The sequence below is a fragment of the Hemitrygon akajei genome, chromosome 12 (genome assembly GCF_048418815.1).
Source record: "Hemitrygon akajei chromosome 12, sHemAka1.3, whole genome shotgun sequence".
Taxonomy (NCBI): Eukaryota; Metazoa; Chordata; class Chondrichthyes; order Myliobatiformes; family Dasyatidae; genus Hemitrygon; species Hemitrygon akajei.
Genome location: NC_133135.1, coordinates 82,687,969 through 82,714,941, shown reverse-complemented (window position 1 = coordinate 82,714,941; position 26,973 = coordinate 82,687,969). Strand labels below are relative to the sequence as shown.

Below are 26,973 nucleotides of genomic sequence, written 5' to 3'. Positions count from 1 at the left end.
ACTTGCAGCCACTAATCTCCTCCACAAACTCCCTCAGCACCAGTGCACCTACAAGGCTTTATGTTTAACCACATGGTCTACTTGCTTTATACTTATAACTGTGAGGCTAAGCACAGCTCCAATGTCATGTTTAAGTTTGCCAACAACTTTACTATCGTTGGCCGAATCAAAAGTGGTGACAAGTCAGCATATAGGAGGGAATCTGAAAATCTGGCTGAGTGGTGCCATAATAACCTCTCATTCAATGTCATCAAGGCCAAGGAGAAGATTATTGACCTCAGGAGGAGAATCTGGAGGTCCATGAGCCAGTTCTTTCTGGGGTATCAGAGGAGGAGAGGGTCAGCAACTTTAAATTCCTCAGTGTTATCATTTCAGAGGATTTGTTCTGGATAAGTGCCATTACGAAGAAAGCATGGCAAAGCCTCTATACTTCTTAGAAGTTTGTGAAAATTCGGCATGCAATCTAAAACTTTGATAATCTTCTATAGATGTGTGGTGGAGAGTATATTGACTGGTTCCATCATGGCCTGTATAGAAGCACCAATGCCCTTGTATGCAAAAGCCTACAAAAAGTAGTGGATCCATCATGAGTAAAGCCCTCCCCTCCACTGAACACATCTACATGGAGTGCCATCATAAGAAAGCAACATCTACCCTCAAAGACCTACACTATCCAAGCCATGCTCTCTTCTTGCTGCTGCCATCTGAGAGGCGGTGCAGGAGCCTCAAGGGCCATGCCACCACGTTCAGAAACAGCTATTACCTTTCAACCATCAGGCTCTTAAACCATAAGGGATAACTTCATTCAGCTTCGCTTGCCCCATCACTGAACTGTTCTCACAAACTATGGATTCACTTTCGAGAACTCTTCATTTCATGTTCTCAGTATTTATTGCTTCTTAATTTATTAATATTATTATTTCCTTTATTTTTCTCTTTTTTTTGTATTTGCAGTTTGTTATTTTTTGCTCATTGGTTGTCGTCCATCCTGTTGGGTGTGGTCTCTCATTGATTCTATTATGTTTCTTGTATATACTGGGACTATCCACAAGAAAATGTACCTCTCAGGTTTGTATATGGTGACATATATGTACTTTGTTAGTAAGTTTACTTTGAACTCTGAAGCACAGAGTTTTATCAGAAAATATCTTCAAAGCTATTCATGATGAGGAAATTAAAACAACACAAAGTTAGGCCAAGTAAGGAAGAATAGAAGATATTTTGGAAAAGGGATCTGGGGAAAACTTGAAAAGGAAAATCTTGCAAGGATTCTTTTGGGTAGGACAATGGTGCAGGAAGTAGAGCTGCTGTCTCACAGTCCCACAAACCCAGGTTCAATGCTGACCTTGAGAGCCATCCAGGTGAAATTTGCATGTTGTTGTTTTGTGTAAGTTTCCTTTGAGCTTTCCAATGTGTGTGTTTTTTTCGGGGCATTGAGAATACCTTCAATTTTTTTTCCTCTATCCATTTGATAATCCCCTCCCACAACAGTTCTGAATACTGTTTCAGGGGTATGATGACAGACACAGAAAAACTATCGAGTTTTGTTCAAGATATCCAGGGAGTCAGATATAAACCTTTAAATTTTGAACTTTTCCCTTAGTTGTAAAATCAGGAAATCTTCTTTCCCCTTTAAAATGTAGCAGAAAATCTAAAAAACATCTTCTTCCAAAAGGGTGCAGATGTTGGATCAACTAAAATCTTCGTGACCAAAGCAGCCAAATGCTTTTGCCTAAAGCTATGAAGACACAGGTGAGACAAGTTGAAGCAACAATCAAAATGCTGCTCCAGTGCGATCTCATTGCAGTGCACCTTCAGGTGTATGCTCTTGGGGCTAAAGAGCCCAATCCTGTAACTATGAGCTGTATATAAGTAAAAACAAAAACAAAAACAAAATAATGTAGACTAGTGCAATGTCCTAGGACATTGTGGGAAAGCTAGAGAAGAATGATTGCTAATCCTGTGGTTTATTTAAGAAGCGATGTAATGAAAACCCAGGGCACTATAGGCTGGTCAGCCTAACACCAGCAATGGTAAAGTTACTGGAGGGGAACAGGATCTATCAACATTTAGAAAAGCAAGGATTGATAAAGGATAGTCATCATGACTTTGTGCATGGGAAATAGAAACTTACACATTTGATTGAGTTTGAGGATATAATGAAGAAAACTGATGACAGCAAGGCAGTAAACAAGTCTATATGGACTTTAGTCAGGCCTTTGTCAAAGTAGGTTAGCATGGAAGGTTAGATCATATGGAATTCAGAGTAAGCTAGATAGAGTTTGCTTTGTGGAAGGGGATAGAGAGAGGGTAGTAGTGCAGAGTTGCTACTAGGTTGGAGGCATGTGACCACTGCTGTACTGTATGCATCAGTGCTGTTGGTCATCATCTATATTAATGATTTGAATGACAATGATGCTAACGTGGCTTTTAACTTTGTGGTTGACACTAAAGTTGGTCATCTGGTGGACAGTGAAGAAGGTTGTCTAAGGTTACAACAGGATCTGGCTGAATTAAGGAAGTGAGCTAAGGAACAACAGAAGGAATCTAACTTGGACAAGATGCAAATGCAAGAGTTGCATTTTGCAAGTTAAACCAGGACAGGGCTTAACACAGGAGAACTGCAAAACAGAGGGACCTGTGAATACAGGTACTTAGTTCTTGCAAGTGGAAACAGAGGGTGGTGAAGAAGCAGTTTGGCCTACTTGTCCACTGGTTAGACATATCATGTTGCAAATTTGCAATCTTTTGGTAAAATCACACTTGGAGTACTGTGTGCACTGCTGGTTGCCAAGATACAGGAAAAATGTCATGAAACTGGGAACGGTGCATAAAAGGTTCATGAGGATGCTACCACAATAGGGAGCCTTCAACTATAAGGGGAGGCAGGATAGGCTGGGACTTTATTCCAAGGAACATAGGAAGCTCAAAGGTGAACGTATAGAGGTGTGTAAAATCATGAGGGGCACAGATAAGGTGAATAAGAAGTCTACACTATGAGGCATGATTTAAAATACCGTAGATTCCGGATTTTAAGCCGCTACTTTTTTCCCCACATTTTGAACAGCTTTGAACTTTGCGGCCTTTAAAACGGAGCGGCTAATACATGATTTTTTTCATGCCGCCTCGTAAACATTTTGCCTCATAACAGTAGACCAATAAAATTGATGAGTAGTTCACAGAGGTCCAATGAAATTGTACGATAAATCAAGCGCACTTTCACAATTAAATTATTGTAAATCAGTCATTTGTACTCACCCTCATCAACATGGAAAACACTCGAAGAAAAGCATTGTGCTGCCTTTATGGCAGTTACTTAGTTTATAATATTTTCGCTTAGTAATTCATTTTCTAGTTAAAGTTAGAAGAGTTTTAACTATATTTGTTTTCTGTACTACATCGCGGGATGCTATGACGTCACACCCGGTTTCGCCGCATCTTGTGGGAAAAATGCCGTTTGCGATAAAACGGGACAGAGGGAGGGAGCGCATTACGCGAGCGGCTTTGGATCTGAGCGAACGCTGCTTTTAAGTTAAAGGCGATCAATAACTTTTCCTGGTAGGCTGCAGTATATATATTTTTTACCAGTCATTAGGAGATATTGGAATGTTGTTCAGTAAAGAAGTATACGCAACGTATATTTAAAAGTAGCCGCGTTACGGGCACGGTTCGAAAAAAAGCATTTGCAATATGTATTTGTTTTTGTTACCATATGGATTTAATTAAAAGTTAAAAAATCCTCACGTGTAATATCTTTCTGTGTAAATATCTCATATTACAACGTGGGACACCTGCGGCCGAAAATCCGGTGCGGCCTGTACAATTAAAAAATTGATTTTATTTCTAAAATTAGAGCCAACGGCTTTTAATCAGGTGCGCTCTGTAGTCCGGAATCTACGGTAGGTGGGGAATGATTTAAAAGGGATCTGAAGGGAATCTTTTTCATACAGTGGGTGGTGAATATATGGACTCAGCTGCCAAAGGAAGTTATATAGGTGGGTACATTTACAATATTTAATAACTATATGCTTTTACTGCAAACAACCACTTCAGGCCAATTCCATGTGTTAGTATTTTGCAACGACTATTCAGGTTCATGGAGAGATAGTCTTACAATCTGCAAGACTTATCTTCCCAACTCTGTTTATGCACAGTAAAGTAACTCTTTACCACACCACCTCACCCCACCCCACCCCACCCCACCTTCCTTCACAAAATGCAATGTGCTCATAGATGATTTGTTTGCTAATTTGAAAAAATCTAAGTAACTGCTTCAGCTACTCAGCTCTTCCACTTCCAACCTCCAAAATAACTGTGTTTCATTGCTTCCATCTTGTTCCAGCACAACCTTCCAGTACACTGGAATCTCAGGCAACCAACCTTGATGACAACATTCACTAACACAACAAATGTGTCAGTAGACATGCCAATGTTACCCAGCAACAGCTCTCTCCAACTCATCTCGGTCTCATTCCTGCTTCTATGCTCTCAAGGCAAAAATATCTATTCACATTAAGGAAAGCATCCTTTGCCTTTAAGATCAATCAAAGGACTTGCTTCCCTTCACATAAGGGATCAAGAAAGATTACTCAAGCAAATACAAGCTGTTTTTGAAAAGTAATAAAAATCATTGCACCCAGCAACTATTTTGTTTTTGGATATTTGTACAAGAAATTGCAGAAGAAAACATGAGCTTTTTTTGTTATCTGCAATCTGGTATGCTCTTATAACTGCAGCAATTTTCCCTTGGGTGTTGATGCAATAGAACAAATATAACAAGTGAAGCGATAAAATGCAGGGTTTTGCTTCATTACTACACATTAACAAAAGGGACCTCAGGCAAGCACTTGTACCAATGAAAATAGCTCGAAGGCCTATATATCATAACTTTCCCTTAAATAGGAAAAACCAAAATCCCTGCTGGATTGTAGAAAACACTAAACACAAGATAACGGGAGACAAAGAAATGGCAGACAAACCAAGTACAGTATTTTGTGTCAGTCTTCACTGTGGAAGACACTAGCAGAATGCTCAAAAGCAGCATCAGGGGGTGTCAGGGGGCAGAGAAACTGTCTGCGAAATAGAGGAGATGCATTTGAGGCCATCATTAATGGTGGAGAAAGGGAAACCCGGTTTTTAGAAGAAGGACATATCTGATGTCCTGGATAGAAAAGCCTCATCCTGGAAACAGATGCAGCAGACATGAAGGAACTAGGAAAAGGGAATAGCATTTCAATGTTCAAAGTAAATTATTATTATTAAAGAACATATATGTCACCATATACAACCCTGAGATACATTTTCTTGTGGGCATACTCAATAAATCTACAGAATAGTAACCATAACAGAATCATTGAAAGACCACCCAACTAGGGTGTTCAAACAGAATGCAGAAAACAATAAATGCAATATTTATAAAATAAATAGCAAAGAATATCAAGAACATGAGATAAAGAGTCCTTGAAAATGAGTCCATTGGTTAAGGGAACATTTCAATGATGGAGTTCATGATATGAGTGAAGTTATTCCCTTTTGTTCAAGAGCCTGATGGTTGAAGGGTAGTAACTGTTCCTGAACTGGTGGTGAAAGTCCTGAGGCTTTTGTACCTTCTACCTGCAGTGAGAAGACAGCATGATCTGGAAAGTGGAGATCCCTGATGATGGATGCCACTTTCCTACAACAGCGTTTCATGTAGATGTATGCAATGGTTGGGATGGACTGGGCCAAATACAGTACTTTTTGTAGTATTTTCTGTTCAAGGGCATTAGTGTTTCCATATCAGGCTTTGATGCAGCCACAAAATATACTCTCCACTACACATGGATAGAAGTTTGGCAAAATTTTAGATGTCATGCTGAATCTCTACAAACTCCCAAGGAAGTAGAGGTACTGCCATGCGTTCTTTGTACTTGCATTTCCATGCTGGGCCCAGGACAGATCCTCTGAAATAGTAACAGCTAGGAATCTAAAGTTGCTAGCCCTCTCTACCGCTGATCCTCCAATGAGGACTGGCTCATGGACCTCTGCTGAAGTCTACAATCAGTTCCTTGCTCTTGCTGAAATTGAGTGAGAGATTGTTGTTATGACACCACTCAGCCTGTTTTTCAATCTCCCTCCTATATGCTGATTCATCAACACCTTAGATTCAGACAATGACAGTGGTGTCATCAGCAAACTTGAATACAGCATTTGAGCTGTACTTAGCCACAGTCTTAAGTATAAAGCAGCAGTTAAGCACACAGCCTTGTGGTGCACCTGAACTGATGGTGATCATGGAGATGTTGCTGCCAGTCTGAACTGACTGGGGTCTACAAGTGAGGAATCCCAGATCCAATTGCATATGAGGTCTTGAGGCCAAGGTCTTGGAGCTTATTGATCAGTTTTGAGGGGATACGGTATTGAATGCGGGACTGTAGTCCGTGAAGGTCGTCCTGATGTAAGCATCTTCACTGTCCAGGTGTTTCAGAGTTGAGTGAAGAGCCAATAAGATGCCATCTTCTGTGGAGTTATTGCTCCGGTAGACAAACTGAAGCTATCTCTCAAGCAGGAGCTGATATGTTATCTCACCAACCTCTCAAAATGCTTCATCACTGTGGGTGTAAGTACAACTGGGTGATAATCATTGAGGCATGTCACCACATTCTTCTTGGACACCAGTATAATTGAAGCCTGCCTGAAGAAGGTGAGTACCACACATTACCAAAGTGACAGATTAATGAACTCAGAGAATACACCAGTCAGTTGATCAGCATAAATCTTTAGTATGTGATAAGGTACCCTGTCCAGTCCGGATGCCTTTCATGGGTTCACCCTCCTGAAGGCAGCCCACACGTCAGCTTCAGAGACTGAAACTGTAGGATCACAAGGGGATGTAGGAGTTTGCGATGGTTCCTCAATGTTCTGAGGGTCAAAGCAAGCATAGTGCCTCATTTGATGACCCAGTTGCTGAATGGCACACTTTCACATTTTAGGAGTAACATACTTACCTAGCATTATACCAAATAGTAATTTTAATATTTTGTGAAGAAGGGTCTCAGCCTGAAATGTTGACTGTTCACTTCCATAGATGCGGCCTGACCTGCTGAGATCCTCCAGCATTTTGTGTGTTGCTTTGGATTTCCAGTATCTGCAAAATATCTTGTGTTTGTAATACTTTGCATTATTTACAAATATTCCTAAATTTGTGACTTATCAAGCTTTCAATATCTCTGTGGGATGATAAGTGGGATGATTTATTCTGAACAGCATCCAGTTTTTTGAGAGCTGTTGGAACTGCACACATTCAGGCAAGTGAAGAATATTTTTGATGTGCCTTTTAGAAAGTGCAAAGGCATTTAGGCAGCAGGTTACCCGATGAATGATGACCGATGGGATACTGGGGGACCTCAGCAATTACTGTAGCATTGAATGTCAAGGGTAGGGTGTTAATATTCTTGCTTGTTGGAGACAGTCATTGCCTGGCACTTCTGTGCTGCAAATCTTACTTGCTATTTATCAGCCCATGCATCAACGTTGAAATTATCTTGACCAGTTACATAATGGTGTGGTACAATAATTGGAACGTACAGCAACATAAGGAGCTGTAGATAGAAAGGGACTCAGCATATACATCCCTCCCCCACCTTCGGTAGTATCGACATGCGGCACTGCTTCAAGAAGACAACATGTACCAATATACAATCATGGACATGCCATCAGGCTGGAGGTACAGAAGTCCCACACTACCAGTTTCAAAACAACTACTTCCCTTCAACCATTCAGTTCTTCAGCCAACAGGCACACTAACTAAAATGGACTTATTTTGTTCTAATTGTGTTCTTTCTTGTAAATATTGCACATAAATTTTACTTAATTTATGTTTTTCTTGTGAATGCTGCTAATCTAATGCTAAGTGCCTGTGATACCGATGCAAGTAAATTTTTCATTACACCTGTACATACATGTACTTATGTATATGACAATAAACTCTGCTTCGACTTCTAAGTTCTATTGCATGTGAGAGGTACTTAATTTTACTGCATCAATAATTACATACCCTGAAACAGAAGCTAACAAATGAAAATTCAGCAGAACTTCTTTTTGTGAGACAGTTGACAAACTCAGTCTTTCTTGGGCTTCCTCATGAAATCTTAGGTTGACTATGGTACCGTTTTAACAAAATTTCAAAGTAATAAAGCACTTTTTGATGAATAATGGAGTCAACTGTCATTTCAAATAGATTCTAGTTTCTTAAGAGTCCATTCACCTTTCTTACCTCATAAGAATCAGAGCAAAGATAAAGACATAATTTTCAATCACGTACTGCACATTTATTAAAATATAATTTACCAAATAAATGCATGGCAGACCTTGAATTTGAAAATAATAGCAGAGAACAGAGCAGATTGTTCCCAACCCAATTATATGACCATAAGTAGATGAATTTAAGAAATGAGCAGATCCTTCAGACATGAAATTGCTAGACCAGGAGAAATTACAATTGAACAGTCCATATAATAAATAATTGCAAGGTGCAATTTGACATATGGAAGTAAAACGTGAGAATAAACTTACAATTTTTTCTGCACTTAAATCCAGGACTACCTTAATATGTTAAAACTACAATACAAAGCTACTGCCATTGGCAAATTTATCAATTTATGTGCGCAACTGGAAATGCAGCCATTTAGTTAAATATATTCACGTGAAAGTCATTCAGTTAACATACCTAATCGTTTCCTCCTGGTAAAGACTGCTGACAACTGGACCACCAAATCGTACTTTCAGACCAGACTCCTTCAATAAATCCTGAAACACAATCAAAGAAGTTAATATAACCGTAATTCTTGCAATGTTAAAGGCACTGTTAGAATATCTTCACACTTATTACATTGAGCAAACATTCTTGAAAAGGTTGTTGGTGTGGTCTAGTTGAAATGTAGTCCAGCAACATATATTTATAAACCTGCCAATCATTTGCTTTGGTCAATTGTAGACACTTTAACACTATAATGATTTAAGTAAAACCTCATCTTAAGTAAAGAATAGTTCACTAGGAGATTCCAACTTACTGATCTGAGGTAAAAAGGAAATTAAAAATCCTATGTATTAGCTTCTACAATCCTGACGTGCAATCTTAGTTGTCCTCCAACTGATGGCCACGGCCTTGTGCTGCACTGTTACCTTATATTAATCCACATCTGATTTTATGAAAGATTTAGGATTCTTCAGTATAAATCATCATAGGAAATCATCATTTATTATTCACTGCTGCTTCATTCTCTAAATATCCAGTGATCTGTACAAGAACACCCTGGTCTCATTGATAATCTAGAACTTTCAGTCTCTCATCATTTAAAAATGCTCTGCTGTTCTATTTTTACATTTCTGTAAACATAATTTCCACATTATTTTCTCGTTCCTATGCCTTTGCCTCTTTATAGGATCTTCCATTTCCATGTGAAACCTGTGTACATTGTAATTCACAACTCCACCCAGCATTTTTAATCAAGAGCATACCACTTAATCCCCGAATCCAAATCAATGATACAGATTATAAATAGCTGGAACCCTGGCACGAATTTTGATCAGCCTACTATCACAGGACTTCACCCATTCAAGGGACCATTTTGTTCAGTCAGCAATGAATTATAAAATCATCACAAAGTATCACAAAAAAATCAAGTATATGCTACCAGCATGAAATGCAAATGTCTAAGCACACCATCCAAATATCCATTGACAGAATATTATCTTATTTATGCCCTAAGGTTGATCCTGTCATTCCTAGCACCGTCCTTCCACAAGACTCCGCAGTTTAAATCACAGTCGAATGAATCTATAGCTGACTGCTTTTGGAGGGAGATGTTAAGTACACATTTTTATATCTTTACAAACTTATGCACATGACTTTACCAGTGTTATGACTATAGTTCAGTGCATATCCCTACTGGCATCATACTACACACACACCCCGTTTGAAACAATAATGCTCCTCACTGTCTGTGCTTCAACCTGCCTTTTCTCAGCAATTCTTTTCACGGCATATTAATAGTTGTTCAAAAATTCAAGATATTTGCTGAAAGGGAAGTCCTTAGCTGCTCTGGCCATCTGGCAGAGAAATGAGGAGAGAGAAAAATCACAGAGAAAGGAACAAAATCAGGGAGAGAGAACCAACCAAATTACAACAGCTTTACCAACAACATATAAGAATCAAGAAAAGCCTGCTCAGAAGAAGGGAAGTTTAAAAGAATGATCAGAATTAAATTTTCAAAAATAATTTTCAAAAAATCCAGTTGTTTATAATATTTAGCTGTCTTTTTCACTGAAATTTAGAATATCATACATGCCTGCTTGCCACCAAGAGACTGTTTAAGTGTTTTATATGTTATGGAAAAATATTTATTAAAGAGTAAGCACAGCAATTTGCAGGTTTATAGTGCTTAACTTTGAAAATTACAAGGAAACAATCAAAAACAGAGTAGATGTTAAGCAGAAAACAGTCAATATTTTTATTCCAATGCAAATGTGGATGTCAGTGACAAGAGCTGTATTTATTGCTTATTGTAAATTTTTCCAGAGATTGGTGGTAAGCCATCAGTCTGATGTACTGAAATCTGTACAGTTAAGGTATTTTTATAGTGCTTTTAAGGTAAAGAGCTCAAGGATTTTGAGCCAGAAAATATAAATAAAGTCATATTCAAATTAGAAGAGTACACTATTTGTAGTGGTAATTGCAGCTGTTTTTTTTCTAAATTGCTTGCTGCCCTTGTCCTTCTAGGCAGTAGAGGTTGGAAGATTTGGAGGTGCTGTTGAAAATGCAGCAGTGCTCCATGTAACTAGATTCCGTTCATAATCTAGATTGTTAGAACATGTTTCTGGAGAGATTTAAAAAGAGGGAAATGGAAAGTTTTAGAGAGGGAATTCTAAAGCAAGTGGCTTATTCATTTCCACCAAAAATACACTATTAAAATATGATAGACCAAGAACAGTAGAATTAAGCACACAATTGCTCTAAGGGCATTTTTTGCAATTAAATCTTTTTTCCATAGATTTACTCTAATATCAAATACCGAAAATTAACAGCATCAGCAGCAAGCTTCCGATTTCTTCCCATTGACATAAACAGAAAAAAGGCATTTTCAAAAGAACCTCCAGAAAAACACACAAAATGCAGTGAACTAAACCAACACACCTCTAAGACTGCAGAGTTCCTGTAACTGTCCAAACTAACAGCAATAAAACAAAACTACATAACTTCTGTCATGGAAATAACTAAACTCCTGTCAGAATAATAGCCTAATCTCTTTTCCAACAAGAACAAACAGAATCAATTATCTTCCATGGTTAATTTTTGTATGCCAGTTGTGTTTTGATCTCTTGCCCCTAGACAACATCATGTGCTCTGTGGGTTGGAATGACATTTCTAGAAGGTTTAGAAAGCTTCACAAGAGGTCTCAGTTATGCAAGTCAACAAATCAGCAACATCAAATAATGTTTGCAAACGCTTTTCCTATAACACCAGTTTCCAAAAACAAGTTAGATTAGAGCTGTCAAATAAACATTGTACTCTGCATTTCTCTCATGATTAAGGTAAGACAATTAAATGTTTTCGGGACACTTCAGTGAAACCTTCAATTTGAAGGCTTCAATGGAAATACATACTGACAAGATCAGTTTTGCTCTATCAGCTACCTACTGTCCAAAATTCAGTTGAGCTATGTAGGAAGAGTTGTCAAAAGGCATATTAGTCCAATGCAGTAGAAATTACATATTCCCACAAAATACAGCAACCCAAAATGAGTGCAATTTTGGTTTGTTAACATCTGCCCTACAATTTTTCCACTCCTCATTGATGTGGATACTATAGAGAGAGTGCAGAGGAGATTTACAAGGATGTTGCCTGGATTGGACAGTGTGCCTTATGAGAATAGATTGAGTGAACTTGGCCTTTTCTCCTTGGAGCGACAGAGAATGAGAGGTGACCTGATAGAGGTGTATGAAGATGATGATAGGCATTGATCATGTGTATAGCCAGAGACTTTTTCCCCAGAGCTGAAATAGCTAATGTGAGGGGGCATAGTTTTAAGGTGCTTGGAAGTAAGTACATAGGGGATGTCAGAGGTAAGTTTTTCACATAGCGAGACATGGGTGGGTGGAACACACTGCCAGCGAAGGTGGTAGATGAGATATAATAGGGTCTTTTAAGAGACTCTTAGATAAGTACATGGAGCTTAGGAAAATAGAGGGTTGTGCGGTAGGGAAATTCTGGGCAGTTTTTAGTGTAGGTTACATGGTCGGCACAACATTGTGGGCAGAAGGGCCTGTAAAATGCTGTAGATTTCTATGTTTCTATTTAGGGGCCCCAACTTGACAGTGTGATGCTGGATCTCCAATTAGGAAATCAGACAGGGCAGGTGACACAAGTGTGTGTAGGGGAACACAAACTGTTTCAGCTGCTACCATCTGGCAAAGCATTAAGGCCAGGACCAACAGGCTTTGGAACGGTTTCTTTCACCAGGCTATCAGATTTATCAATACACATCGATCTGATTGCATTCCTGACTGTACATTGATCTGACTGTGTATCTGATGACACATACATGTATACAAAACAATTATGTATACAATCATAGCATTTGGGCAATATCCTCCCACATTTGCCCTTTCTATTGCTTGTACATTGCAATGGAGACGCAATGTAAAGTACTTTTACTCCCTTGAATGAAAGAAATAAAATAAATACAAATACTTTGTATCTAGTGATCATAACTAGATACAAGGAGAGCAATTACTAGAAGCTTGAGAAATCGATGTTTATGCCATCAGGTTGGAGGCTACCCAGACAGAGTATAAGCTGTTAATCCTCCATCCTGAGCGTGGCCTCATTGCAGCAGCAGTGGAGGTCATGGACTCATATGCCGGAATGAGAATGGGAAGTAGAATTGAAAGGGATAGCCACAGGGAGATCCCGTTTTTTTCTGGCGGACGGAGCATAGGTGCTTGACAAAGGACTCCAACCTATGTTGGGTACGACCTTGGAGCAGTACTACTACAGCAGCATGATGACACTTGGCGACCTGTGGTCTATACATCAAAGACTTTAACAAGTACAGAAGCCAACTATGCACAGATAGAGAAAGAGCTTCATGCCAGCACATAGGCATGTGGAAGGTTCCACTAGTATAGCTTTAGACAAGCTACTGAAATCATAAACCTCTGGCCTCAATTATGTCCAAATCACTGACTGACTGTCTCATGAGTATGCAGCGCATGCTGACAAGGCTGTAGAAATATGATGTGAAGACCATAAGACCAAAAGATATAAGAGCAGAATTAGGCCATTTGGTCCATCGAGTCTGTTCCACCATTTCATCATGGCTGATCTATTTTCCCTCTCAGCCCCTCTCCAGTGTCAGCAGATTCTTTCTAAGATAAGGGGCCTAAAACTGCTCACAGTACTCCAAGTGCTTTATAAAGAATGCTAACATCACACGCCTTCCTCACCACCAATTCAACATGCAAATTAACCTTAATGAAATCCTGCACAAGAACTCCCAAGTCATCAATTCCGTCATCTAAGTCATTAACACATAACATTAAAAGAAGTTCTCGCAACACAGACCCCTATGGAACACCACTTGTCACCAGCAGCCAACCAGAAAAGGCTCTCTTTGCCTCCTGTCAATCAGCCACTGCTTTATCCATGCTAGTATCTTTCCTGTAATACAATAGGCTCTTAACTTGTTAAGCAGCCTCATGTCAAAAGCCTTCTGGAAATCCAAGTACACAACATCCACTGATTCTCCTTTATCCTGCTTATTTCTTCAAAGAATTCCAACGGATTTGTCAGGTAAGATTTTCCCTTGAGGAAACCATACTGACTATGGCCTATTTTATTATATGCCTCCAAGTACTTATTCAGTTCGTCCACCATTTCCTTGTCCCCATTACTACCTCTCCAGTATCGTTTTCCAGTGGTCCAATATCCACTCTCGCCTCCCCTTCACTTATCTGAAGAAACTTTTGGTATCCCCTTTAATATTATTGGCTAGCTTACTATCGTATTCCATCTTTTCCTTCTTAATGACTTTTTAGTTGCCTTCTGTTGATTTTTAAAAGCTTCCCAATCCATTAACTTCCCATTAATTTTTGCTTTATTTTATTCCCTCTCTTTGGTTTTTACATGGCTTTGACTTCTCTTGTTCTCCTCAGTTGTGTCATCTTTTCTTTAGAATACTTCTTTCTTTTGGGGATGTATATATCCTGCACCTTCTGAATTGCTCCCAGAAATTCCAGCCCTTGCTGCTCTGCCATCATCCCTGCCAGTGATCTTTTCCAATCAATTCTGACCAACTCTTCTCTCATGCCTCTGTAATTCCCTTTACTCTATGTAATACCACTACATCTGGCTTTAGCCTTCAATTACATCATGATCATGTTTCCCTAAGGGTTCTTTTACCTTAAGCTCTCTAATCAATTCCTGATCACTGCACAACACCCAATATGGAATAGCTGGTCCCCTCATGGGCTTAACCATGCTGCTCTAAAAAGCCTTCTCATAGGCATTCTAGAAATTCCCCCTCTTGGGATCCGGCACTGATTTTCTGATTTTCTCAATCTACCTCATATTGAAATCCCACATGACTATTGTATCACTGCCCTTTTGGCATGAATTTTCTATCTCCCATTGTAATTTGTAGACCGCATCCTGACAATCTTTCGCATCATCATCCAAATCAACAATCCGAATTTACAACTCATGCTTAAAATAAACCACCAATCCCATCTCTTAACTTTTGAATACAATTCCCTCATGTGGGACTTTATCAAAGATCTTCTGAAAGTCCAGATTCATCACACTCACTGGCTTCCTCTTTTTATTCTACGAGTTATATGCTCAAAATATTCCCGTGGGCATGTCAAACACAGTTTCACTTCATACTTTATAAAAGATGCTGGCATTTTCCCTACCACTCATCGTAAGATAACTGTTCTGCATTTGTCACCTTCCAATAAGAAGTAATTTTCCTCTAACCTACTGAATTTCAATAGCTGTCAGTCAATACATCTATTAGTTACATCGCTGTTTCTTTTACTATTTGGGGTTTGTAGATTATCAGACCCTGGAGTTTCATTGATTCCAGTCCTATTAATTTATCCAACATGATGCTTTTATTGAATATTAACATCAGGTAATCCTGTGGATGCTAGAAAACTAAAATTTAAAAAAAAACAAAAATACTTGAAATACTCAGCAGGTCGGGCCATATTTATGGTAAATGTACTGAGTACTTCCAGCATTTTCATTTCTTGTTTTAGATTTCCAACATCTGTAGGCTTTTTTTTAAATTCTGCTACACAATTTCAGGAATAAACACATGAGCAATTAAAATTCAACTCCAGAAGTTGCTATCAGGGACTGTCTACTGCTCCACAGTTTTGCAGATTTAATTTTTTATATGTAGTATTTCTGACCCTAAGAATCTATGAATCAATGCCAGGTGTTTATGAATTAGTATAGCTTCAAAATATCCTGAAAATAGTGCATACAAAGCAAAAATTGATTAAGATGGAAATATGAACCTAAAACAGAAAATAACAGAGGTAGACAGCTGGTTAGTCAGCACCTGTGGAGAAAAAAAACTGAGTTAATGTTCCAAGTCAATACTTTACATCAGGCCTATTTTGATAAAAGCTCATTGATCTGAAAGGTTAACTCTGTTTCCCTTACCACAGGTACTACCCAAATTGGCACATATTATTGTATGAAATATATGTTTAAGTACTGACCTATTTACTTCCATTTGATTAACTAAATTGTGGGAGCTACAATCATCAAGCTGCAGCCACCATGCTGCAAATCAAATTCAACCACATAAACCAAGATACAATCATCTGTGCAATCATCATGTGAATAACAAGTGATCAAATAGATTCAAAGAGTGATACATTTGAATCCATATATGACTTTGCCTCGATATTTACCTTGATATAACACCAAATTGCACACTTTCTTTCAAATCCACATAGGAAAACTAGAAGGAAAGACAGTATGTAAGCCAGCATCATCTGGAAGGTTGGAATCCCCTAAGGGGAAGAACTTGGAGCCAGAATCACAACATCTACATTCACCCTTCCTTATTCCAATACCAAGTTCACCTGCCTCAGATAAGAATACTATATCCACACAGAAATGAGGGAGATACATGACAAAGAGATTGCTAGATCCAGGCCTATGGCTTCCAGTTAATTGGGATACACAAAAGACCAGTACATTTTGACTCAATTAAGCAGCTGCCCCAATTATCCAAAGTCTCATGGACATAGTTAAAAAGATACATAAAGACAAACTGAGTAACAAATTATGTATTTAAATGAAATACAGCATAAATTAATACACTACCAATAGTATTACAGTATGATAAAACTGTAGATGGAGGAGCTCCTGTCTTTAGATAGAGGAGTTCATCCAGTGTCCACTGCTATGTTCTTTTGATTGACTGTCAATGAACAGACACCTGGGCAGATAATGGACTGCTTTAATACAATCCATTTGACAATTGCATCCTCCAAATCTTCATTGTAACATTCAAGATGATTGCTGATACATTTATTCATAGTTCCTAACTTGTTGAACTAGTGAAATTGTTACGGTTTCACCCCGGCCAATTCTGACATCTCCAAGCCTACGTACTTGAAACTCCAATGAGCAAAGCAGTTCCAAATTGTCTTACTGCTTATTTCTTGCCAACTATCAGTGCCAAAAATTGCTGCTTTTGAACACAAACAGAAGCACGATGTGGTGTCTAACGGCCGCGCAAGTACACACGGCAAACGCTAGTCAGAACCTGTTCAGCAACAGTCTCCTATCGAATTAAGCAGCAAATAAACGAAAGGAATCCCAGCTATGTTTTTCGATTAGTTTTTGTTCTTTAAAAGTTGTCCCAAATAAGCAGCTACCCTGATTGACCAAAGGGCCCAATTAACTGGAATTCACTGTACTTGTCTGTGTGCTGCTTCTCGGACAGAGACAAAAGTGAAAGGAACTGCACAGTACAAAAACATAACAGTGCACCGGGTCTTTAAATCCAACCATCTTTAAAGTGACAAATACCCAAATGATTTAATTATTTTCCAGTAAGAAGTGATTTTGGATGATGAGTGCAGCAAATTGGAATAACAGCTTACTATAAGTATAGTTTCCAAAGGACTCAAACCTGTTCAAAGACTATGAACAGTCTGTGTTCCGGTCCTGAGTAAAGCTCTACACATACCAGTTAAAAATTAAACTGCACTGTAATCATCCTGTGTCTTGGTCAGCAATTCCAAACTATAGTTATGATTGAAAATGTTATTATATAGATTACAATTTATGCTTCAAAGTTTATCTGGAGTCAACATCAATTTGTGCTTTTCCAAACTACCTCTTCAGTTCAATCTGGATCTGTGTGCTGCACTCTTACCCGAAACACTCTAAATATTCCATTATACTCAATATTTCTGATGACTTAAACAAGAAGTTTGAAATATCAAGTGGCAGGTCTAGACATTCTATCATAGATTTCCAAAGGGTCAATTCGATTTCAGTCAAATCAAAGGTGATTACATCATGCCTTCAGAACCCAATTTGTCAATAAAATCAAGACTGAAATTCCTTCTTTGCTGCAATTCTACGTGACAGTCTGTCACAACACTGCCCATACGCACTTGTCACTGACAGACAAGTTACAATTGTTATGTAAATGTACAGCTTACTTCAAAAGATGGGGCCCAGTCCTTTATAAGCAACTATAGAATCATTGGTATTCAATGTAAGCTACAGTACAGGCCGACAGGCATCAAATCCACTGATGTATGACTGGATTTTTTTTATTGTTATTAAACCTGCAAGCATTTATGGTAGCATAAGTTATTTCACATCTAAATAAGCAGAGGAGAATTATTAACCACTTGCAGAAGAAAGTCATATTATTCTAAAACTTCTGGTCCTGCTTTTACTTGTGATCACCAAACCATGTCCTATTTTGGAATAGAGACTAAACTTCAAAGAATTTCCTAAGTGATAAATTGCTTTAGGACCAGATAATGAAAAGTGCTTTACAACAGCATGTTTGCATTCCTTAAAACAAACACTACAATGGAAATCAACTCATATCCAACTGTGCATGTTTTAGACTTTGGAAGTTGAATTCCCTCAAACCAAATATAAAGATCCCTGGTGTGCAGCTGTGCCGTGTAGAATATAATGTTCTTAAATTCATTTACACAATTTGTGCACACCTGAGTAGAATATTTGATTTTAATTGGTCCATAATTTTAAACAGTAACCAAATTTTGTGGAGAACTTTGTTTCACTCCATGTTATATTGCTTTCCTGAATGCTGTTATATCACTAGGTTTAAACAGTATAATTACCTAAACATCCCAATCTAATTGCAAATTTCATGCAACCAGCACATGACAAACTTTTTTCTATATGCACAACTTTTGTTATTATCTTGTGCATTTACTGCTCTGACAGCAGCATTCTATTGTTTAGTTTAAAAGCAGGAACTGTATTTTATATTTTATACAGTTTCTATCCATGAAACTCTCTCTTACAATGAACAAATGTATCAGAGGTAGAACTCCTTTAAATTCATCAAGGCTCATATTAACAAGGAATGGCACACTAGAAAACATATTACTTTATTTGGAAAAAAAGTCAATAAATCAGAGATGCTATGGTTAAAGCTGATTAAAATTTGTCATCCGTGTTTAAAATTCCCTTTTCAATTTGCTTTCAAGATTAGAATGCATGCTGAATGAATAACCTGAACCACTACATCTTGTGACTTAAGAATGATACTCGAAGAATATGAAAATATTGCTAAGTGGGTAATCAATAAAACTCCATAATCAATATGAACTTCCATGTGATATGCCAACATATTTGCATATGTGAAATGTAGTATCCATAATTGTGGAAGTGCATTACAGAGTGAGGGTTAAACAATCAAAGTTTATTCCCATCATTCTTTTGCTACATCATTGCTTATTAAAAAAAACTTATTCTGACAGCATATTTGGAATGACAAATAATGAAAAACATTGCAATGCAACTAAACATAAGCTTTCAGGCTCACTTAAAGAAAAGAGTTACTTCTGCTGTCTCATCCTGTAAAACATTCTGCTCAATGCAACCAAATCAGTTTCTTAGATAACAGGAACTAATTAAAACATGTTAGTGTAACATTTGCAGACAGGGGATTTTGTGCTTTGTCTAAAGGAGACATTACAAGCCTGAGCATGCTTGTTGCAGGCATGCCTAACTACTCTCAAGTGCAGCAAAGCTGAAAGCTTTCTAAATGGAGCACAAGTAGGTATAGTCCATCCTCTCCAAAAATGAACAACACAAGTTGATCACAGTATAGTCTCATCAAGTTCAACAACAGGTAGGTCCAACTGAACTCTGTAAACAAATAGCATTAGCTATTCAATTGACTTCACTCTCCTAGTCTTCCCACATTTATTTTTCCCTTTACAGCACAAATGCAATTTCCTTTCACAAGTCAGCTCATTATTTGCTTGCACGGACCCTCTCAATTGCAGCCTGCATTTATATGGTTTCTTTAACATTACAAGCAATGCACTCCAGATACTGTATTATATACTGTAACACTGAAAGGACCTTATCTTTTCTCTAGTCTTCTACTGTTTATTTTCAATCCATGCCACCTGCCAGAGAAGCTGACTTCTCCCTAATTGATTAAGCTCTGAACATGCCCATGAGATCATTCCTCAGCCATCAGCACAGCAAACCATTCCAGCAGTCTAGTGCTTCCCTATAACCAAAATTATTGCTTCCAGGATTGTTCTGATTAAGTTTCTACGGAAATGCTCCATCTTTATTTTAGGGAATGACCTTAATTGATTGAAAAGGAACTTGCAAAAGTTTCTATCCAAAAATAGATTCAAAACAAGTGAGAAGGGTTGGAGTAGGGCTGCAGGGAAAGACCAAGAGATTGAGTGACTGAATAGATTGATCTATAACCATCCAACAATGATTCTAAGCAAGGGCAATCCAGCTGGTCCCACATTTCTGCCTTCTTCCCATATTTTTTTTTCATTTCAAGTACTTCAACAATTGTACAGAGTAAAAGGGAATACGGAGTACAGAGAAGGTTCACCAGATTGATTCCTGGGATGGCAGGACTTTCATATGAAGGAAGACTGGATCAACTAGGCTTATACTCACTGGAATTTAGAAGATTGAGGGGGGATCTTATTGAAACGTATAAAATTCTAAAGGGATTGGACAGGCTAGATGCAGGAAGATTGTTTCCGATGTTGGGGAAGTCCAGAATGAGGGGTCACAGTTTAAGGATAAAGGGGAAGCCTTTTAGGACCGAGATAAGGAAAAACTTCTTCACACAGAGAGTGGTGAATCTGTGGAATTCTCTGCCACAGGAAACAGTTGAGGCCGGTTCATTGGTTATATTTAAGAGGAAGTTAGATATGGCCCTTGTGGCTAAAAGGATCAGGGGGTATGGAGAGAAAGCAGGTACAGGGTTCTGAGTTGGATGATCAGCCATGATCATACTGAATGGCGGTGCAGGCTCGAAGGGCCGAATGGCCTACTCCTGCACCTATTTTCTATGTTTCTATTCCCTTTTGAAAATCCAATATCCATCCCAGCAGTGAAATCCAGTCCTAACCACTTACTGCAAGATAAAAATTATTATCTTGTGTCAATCTTGGTTTTTTTCCAATCATCTTTGTTACATTCACTCTCTGATCTTGACCTTCACACTATTGAGAATAATTTTTTCCTTCTCTTCATGTCTTGAAATACCTCCCCTTCTACTTCCTCAGTTCCAAGTAGTATAGCCACAGATTTTCCAGTCAATCCACGGAACCAAAGTCCCTTATTCAGGGAAACAGCACAGTAAATCTCTCTGCAACCTTTTCTAAGACTATTACATCTGCTCTAAATCCGGGTGCTCAAATCAAAATTGTTTCTCTAAAAGCCTAGGAAAGGTTTGAAAGCAATATATAAAACAGTGAATGGACAGAGTGGATAGTGAAAGGTTGTTGCCTTGTGATGGAAAGACTAGTCTAACTACATCTTCTTGAAATTTATCTTCTCAGTTGCATTCACAAGGCATTCCCTAATGTTTCCAATTATTGTTTCTAAAAGTGCAATATTACATAGGAACACCGAACATGGATTTGGAATGCATCACATCCAGATGGGACTTCTGAATAACACACAGATCTAACAGCAAACCATGGAACACTACTTATCCTTCAATTACTTGTTGCTATGGTGCAGACTAACCAGATAAAGATGGGCAGCAACCTTTCCCGAAAGACACTGATAATCTGAGTTTTTACAACCAGCCAGTAGATTTCCTAAATCAATTTTAACCCAGAAGTTGTCAAATGTACAAGATACTAAATTGACTTGAGAAATTTAACCAAAGCCTCTATTAAGTTATTGTACATGACATTTTTTAATAGAGGGACAGACTTCTTACTTAATGATAATGTCCTAAGTAAAGTTTATCTCAGCCTTTAAGCGAGAGAATAGTTAAAGAAAGCCAAAGTTGTTTGCACCATAGTAATTCCATTTAACAGTACACAACATTACTTTCATTTATGAAACTCAGAAAATCTCTCCCTAATGTGCTACAATACCCTCAGCATACAGCTGCAATATACAAATATCCCGTGGGCACAACATCTATGTTAGATTACAAGAGCACACACCTTGTCCAACACTATGCCTTTGTAAACAGGAATACCATATGGAACAGACATGAACTAATGTGAATTATTTCCTTGTGAATTAACAAAATCCCCAATGTCAGCAAGTTCTATTTAGATGGGAATCCCTTTTGTTTTTTTTAAACTACAATGTGGATAAGTACTACAAGCCTTCAAGGCATTATTTGATCAAAATTAAAATAGAGGTAATGAGCTACTGATATAAGCTACTGATGAAATTCTACACAAATGGAAACTTAATTTGTTTACTGGGACATTGTATATGCTAGAGATCTTTCAGTTGATTATGAAAGGCTCACACTCTTTTTGGTTTTGATGTCGAGGACTTGGTTCAGCCCTCTTCTGTGAGCTTTGCCAAGGAACCCTCTCCATTTGTTTATTTTAACAGAAAGGTAGCACTATACAAATGGAAAGGGCTTTTTGATAAAGGTAAGTTTTCTAAGTCAAAAGGAGATATGCCCCCAAAATTTTAACCTCATTATCAAGTGTCCTACATAAGCCACAACAACAATCAATAAAGATTTGTAATTGTACATAATCTGCACAAGGATGAAACAGGTACAGTAGTTTGTTGCTTTAGTAATTCAAAAGCCTGGTTTGTTAATAATCAAGCTAAATTCTGCCATTAAAGTTTGACAATTCAATTCATCATAACTGAAAATGCAAGCTTGTTTTAAATCAGTAAAAGTGTCCATGAGAAACTGTTGTACAAGGACCAGTCAGATCACCCTGGGAAGTAAACCTAATGTTTGTACAGAGCCTGCTCAACATGTTACTCCTGTACTAGGCCAATGTGTAATCCTTGAAATTGCTTTTCACCTGATTCCTTGAAATGGTTCAGCACTCTTCTCCATTGTTCTCCACCTAAAAACCTGGACACAAGCACAGCCAGCATATTTTCATTACAAGTAGCTAGATACAGAATCATTACGGCAATTCAGGCAGCAACCCTTCAGCCACCAGTTGTTAGGTGGAAAACTGGAGACAAACTTCTGGAGTAACCATAAGAAGATCTGTCCCCTTTATTGAAGGAAATTATTCTGACATAATATTCCCAAGCATGGGGTTTGATGTGAATTTATATCTGAAGCTTCTCTCCATCAAGTTTTAGAATATGAACAGAATTAGAAACAGGTTTAATATCACTGGCATATGTCATGGAATTTGGTGTTTTGCGGCAGCAGTACATTGCAATTTTTAATAATAAAAAACTGTAACTTACAGTAAGTATATAAAAAAATTAAATTAAATAAGTAATGCCAAAAGAGAAGAAAAAATTAGTGACTCATTGTTCATTCAGAAATCTGATGGCGGTAGGAAGGAAGCTGTTCCTGAAACATTCAGCGTGTGTCTTCAATTTCCTATACCTCCTTCTAATGCTAGAAATGAGAAGATGATGTTCTGGGTGATGGGGGCCTTAAAGATAGATGCTACCTTTTTGAAACATTGCCTTTTGAAGGAGTCCTCAATGCTGGGGAGCCTAGTGCCCAGGATGGAGCCGGCTGAGTTTACAACTTCATGCAGCATTTTCCCGATCCTGGGCAGTGGCCCCTCCATACCAGATGGTGATGCAATCAATTAGAATACACTCCACAGTACATCTGTAGAATTTGCAAGTACCGAGTCTCATCAAACTCCTAATAAAATATAGCTACTGGCATTCCTTCTTTGTAATGATATCAATATGTTGAGCCCAGGATAGATCCTCAGAAATGTTGACACCCAGGAACTTGAAACTACTCACCCTTGAAATTGCTGATCCCTCAACGAGGACTGATACGCATTTCTTTGACTGACCTTTCCTAAAATCCACAATCAATTCCTTAGTCTCACTGACATTGGGAGCAAGGTTGTTATTGCGACACCATTCAACCAGTTGATCTATCTTGCTCCTGTACACCTTCTCGTCACCATCAGACATTCTAAGAACAAGTGTTATGTCATCAGCAAATTTATAGATGGCTTTTGAGCTGTGTCTAGTCACACAGTCATGGGTGTAGAGTGTAGAGCAGTGTGTTAAGCACAAATCCTTGAGATGCAGCAGTGCTGATTGTCAGCAAGGTAACTTTATTTCCAATCCGCACAGACTGTGGTGTCCCCATGAAGAAATAAAGAATCCAATTGCAGACGGGGGTACAGAGGCCCAGGTTTTGAAGTTAGTTGATTAGAACTGCATGTATGACAACATACCATCTGTTCCTGAGCCCTCAATGGCCTTATGAATTGACTGCTAGTCTGGGGTGTTGGTAAGGTCAATCAGGCGAATTGCAGTAAAAGAAGTCAAGGACACTCACGTTAAGAAGACTTCCAATTGTAGAATTTCTGCCCATTTTAATTTAACCAATCCTGTCCTGGTGGTTTCTGGTAAAGAAGCTAAGAATGTAGCTACCTAGAGGCACAGCAGACATGATTCTTCATAATGTAACAACTTCAAGAAAAACATATGGAGCAGCACCAGTATGTCTATTTCGAACTCACAACAGCTTTTGACTCCCTTAATCAGAGAATCTACGATAGTGGTCACCAACTCGTCGATCTTTGAGACTTTCCAGTAGATCCCAAAAAAAATGAAAAATAAATACACAAATACTGTTGAGAGATTGTTTCCGGGTTGTGGGGTTTTAGTTCCGTTCTTTCTGCCCAGTGCGCATGCGCATAGCTTCCCCACACTACACAGTGTACTTCAGTGGTTCCCAATATGAGGAAACAATATGAGTCAACTGCACCTTTCCTCATTCCCTGTCACGCCCACTGAACCCACGTGAGGTCATCAGTCACCTAAACGCAGTGATACCCTTGCACGGCCGGCATGAACTGTTGATGCTACTGGCCCGGAGCGCGGCCGGCAGGAAGTGCCAATGCTACTGGCCTGGAGCGCGGCCGGCAGGAAGTGCCAATGCTACTGGCCTGGAGCGTGGCCGGCAGGAAGTACCAATGCTACTGGCCTGGAGCGCGGCCGGCAGGAAGTACCAATGCTACTGGCCTGGAGCGCGGCCGGCAGGAAGTACCAATGCTACTGGCCTGGAGCGTGGCCGGCAGGAAGTACCAATGCTACTGGCCTGGAGCGCGGCCGGCAGGAAGTACCAATGCTACTGGCCTGGAGCGCGGCCGGCAGGAAGTACCAATGCTACTGGCCTGGAGCGCGGCCGGCAGGAAGTACCAATGCTACTGGCCTGAAGCGTGGCCGGCAGGAAGTGCCAATGCTACTGGCCTGGAGCGCGGCCGGCAGGAAGTGCCAATGCTACTGGCCTGGAGCGCGGCCGGCAGGAAGTGCCAATGCTACTGGCCTGGAGCGCGGCCGGCAGGAAGTGCCAATGCTACTGGCCTGGAGCGCGGCCGGCAGGAAGTGCCAATGCTACTGGCCTGGAGTGCAGACAGATGGGTGCCAACTCTGAACCCGTTTAGCACACCGAATGTTCGTGGGGAACCTGGTGCTAAAATATTCACAGACGACCTAATTCAGGCTCAGGGTTTCATAAGTAGCAGAGCAGCTACCTCACTGCGATCTGCTGAAGCAAACTTTTGTCAGCCAATAGATCCTACAAGGGGTGTGGGCGTGGGCCTGTTGCTCTCCTCACTCGGTCAGTTGGTCGCTCTCTCTGGACTGCGACCGCCGCGGCTCCGGTACGGGGACCTCTGGCCCTGACCTTGTCCTCTCACCCCACCCACAACCAGCTGCACCTGGCCAGGACGTCTGGCGGTAGGTGGGCAGAGGCTGGAGTTCCGGCTGGGAGGCTGTCTAATGAGGCAATGAAGCCCTCAAAACTGCTTCGGTACCCTGAGTCCAAGCACCCTGCATTTAAGGACGAACCCGCTGAGTTTTTTCTGTGGAAAAAACGTGAGCAGTGCGGGACAGCAGCTAAGTGCCGAGAGCCGCAAAAACTAAATTATGGAATAGACTGGACATAAGGAACCTGCTTCGAGTATCGCTGTGTTCCCGTAGTGTTTAACCATCCTCCCCGTCAGGCAGTCTGCAAGAATATTGTCAATATTAAACTGGTCCACGGTGCAAAAAACGGTGGGTACCCCTGGTGTTTATGCATTATTTCTACTTCTGGATTGCGGGGTTTTACTTCCCATCTTTTCTGCTCAGTGCACATGCGTGTAACTAATCGATCTGGGGTCGATCTCGCCTTTCACTAAGGCTGAGGTAGGGGATCTTGGGCTTAAAAAGGTTGGGTGTCCACTAATCCAGGACATCCTCCTTAAACATGGCATCTTATCTTAATCCTGTGTCTGACATACGAAAGCATGCAGACTCTGATTTCAATCAACACGTTCTGCAATAGACCAATGTCAGTGCAGAATGGCATCAAGCAAGGCAGCATCATTGCCCCAATCTTTTTCTTGACATTTTCCACTCCAAGCTGCTCCTCACCACCAAAGTGTTCCTTGCTAAAGTCGAGCTAACCAACAGAACAAAAGGAAATTCATTGTTCCATGTCTGAACTAAGATCAAGCAAACTGTGGCACACAGCTGATTCACTGATGTACAGTGGAAAGCACAGCACCCAGTACGGAAATTCAAATGCACGGGAAGATACGAAACTACAAAAAATAGTGAACTCAGCCAGATCCATCATAGATTCAGCTCTCAGTACCGTCAAAAACAATCTACAAGAGGCAGTGTATTAGGAAGGTGACATTGATCACCAGGGATCACCACCATCCAGACCAGACCCTCTTCTCAATGCTGCCACCAGGTAGGAAGTACAGAAGCCTGAAGACACATACCTCAAGGTTCAAAAACATCTTCCCCAGTGCATCAGATTCCTGAATTAATCTGAAAAACACTGACACTACCTCAAACTGTATCTCTCTCCCTCCCTCTGCCTCTTGCACTAGTAGCATTATGGTGACTTTGTAAGGCAAGTTATGTATAATTTAAACTAATTTAAGTTTACGTTAAATTATGATTGCAATGCTATATGTACTGTGCTGCTGCTGCAAAAAGCTCATTTTCATGGCATTTATATCCTATGTAAGTACACCTATAACAATAAACTTAAACTTGTTCATGGGCATATTTAGAAGATATGCTCAAAATCATTTCAGTGAAATAGCCAAGAGAATGCACTTTACAATGAAGAACATTTGCCTGGCAATTTGTTCCTGTTAGATGATATCCCCCTCCCCCCACCAATAAAGAGACACCCTGGAGAGCCTAGATCATTTTCTGTATCTCAGGATCCAGCTCTCAATGAGGACAAACACTGATGATAA

At 39.5% G+C, this 26,973-nt stretch overlaps 1 protein-coding gene across 2 annotated transcripts in view; it reads right to left on the bottom strand.

Annotated features, from left to right (window-relative positions):
* acbd6 (acyl-CoA binding domain containing 6) overlaps nucleotides 1-26,973 on the bottom strand; it is a 210,136-nt gene that overhangs the window by 141,392 nt on the left and 41,771 nt on the right. For both annotated transcript variants that reach the window (XM_073063610.1, XM_073063611.1), the window contains exon 4: nucleotides 8,708-8,787. In XM_073063610.1, the coding sequence (XP_072919711.1) occupies nucleotides 8,708-8,787 (80 nt within the window). The remainder of the gene's footprint in view (nucleotides 1-8,707; nucleotides 8,788-26,973) is intronic.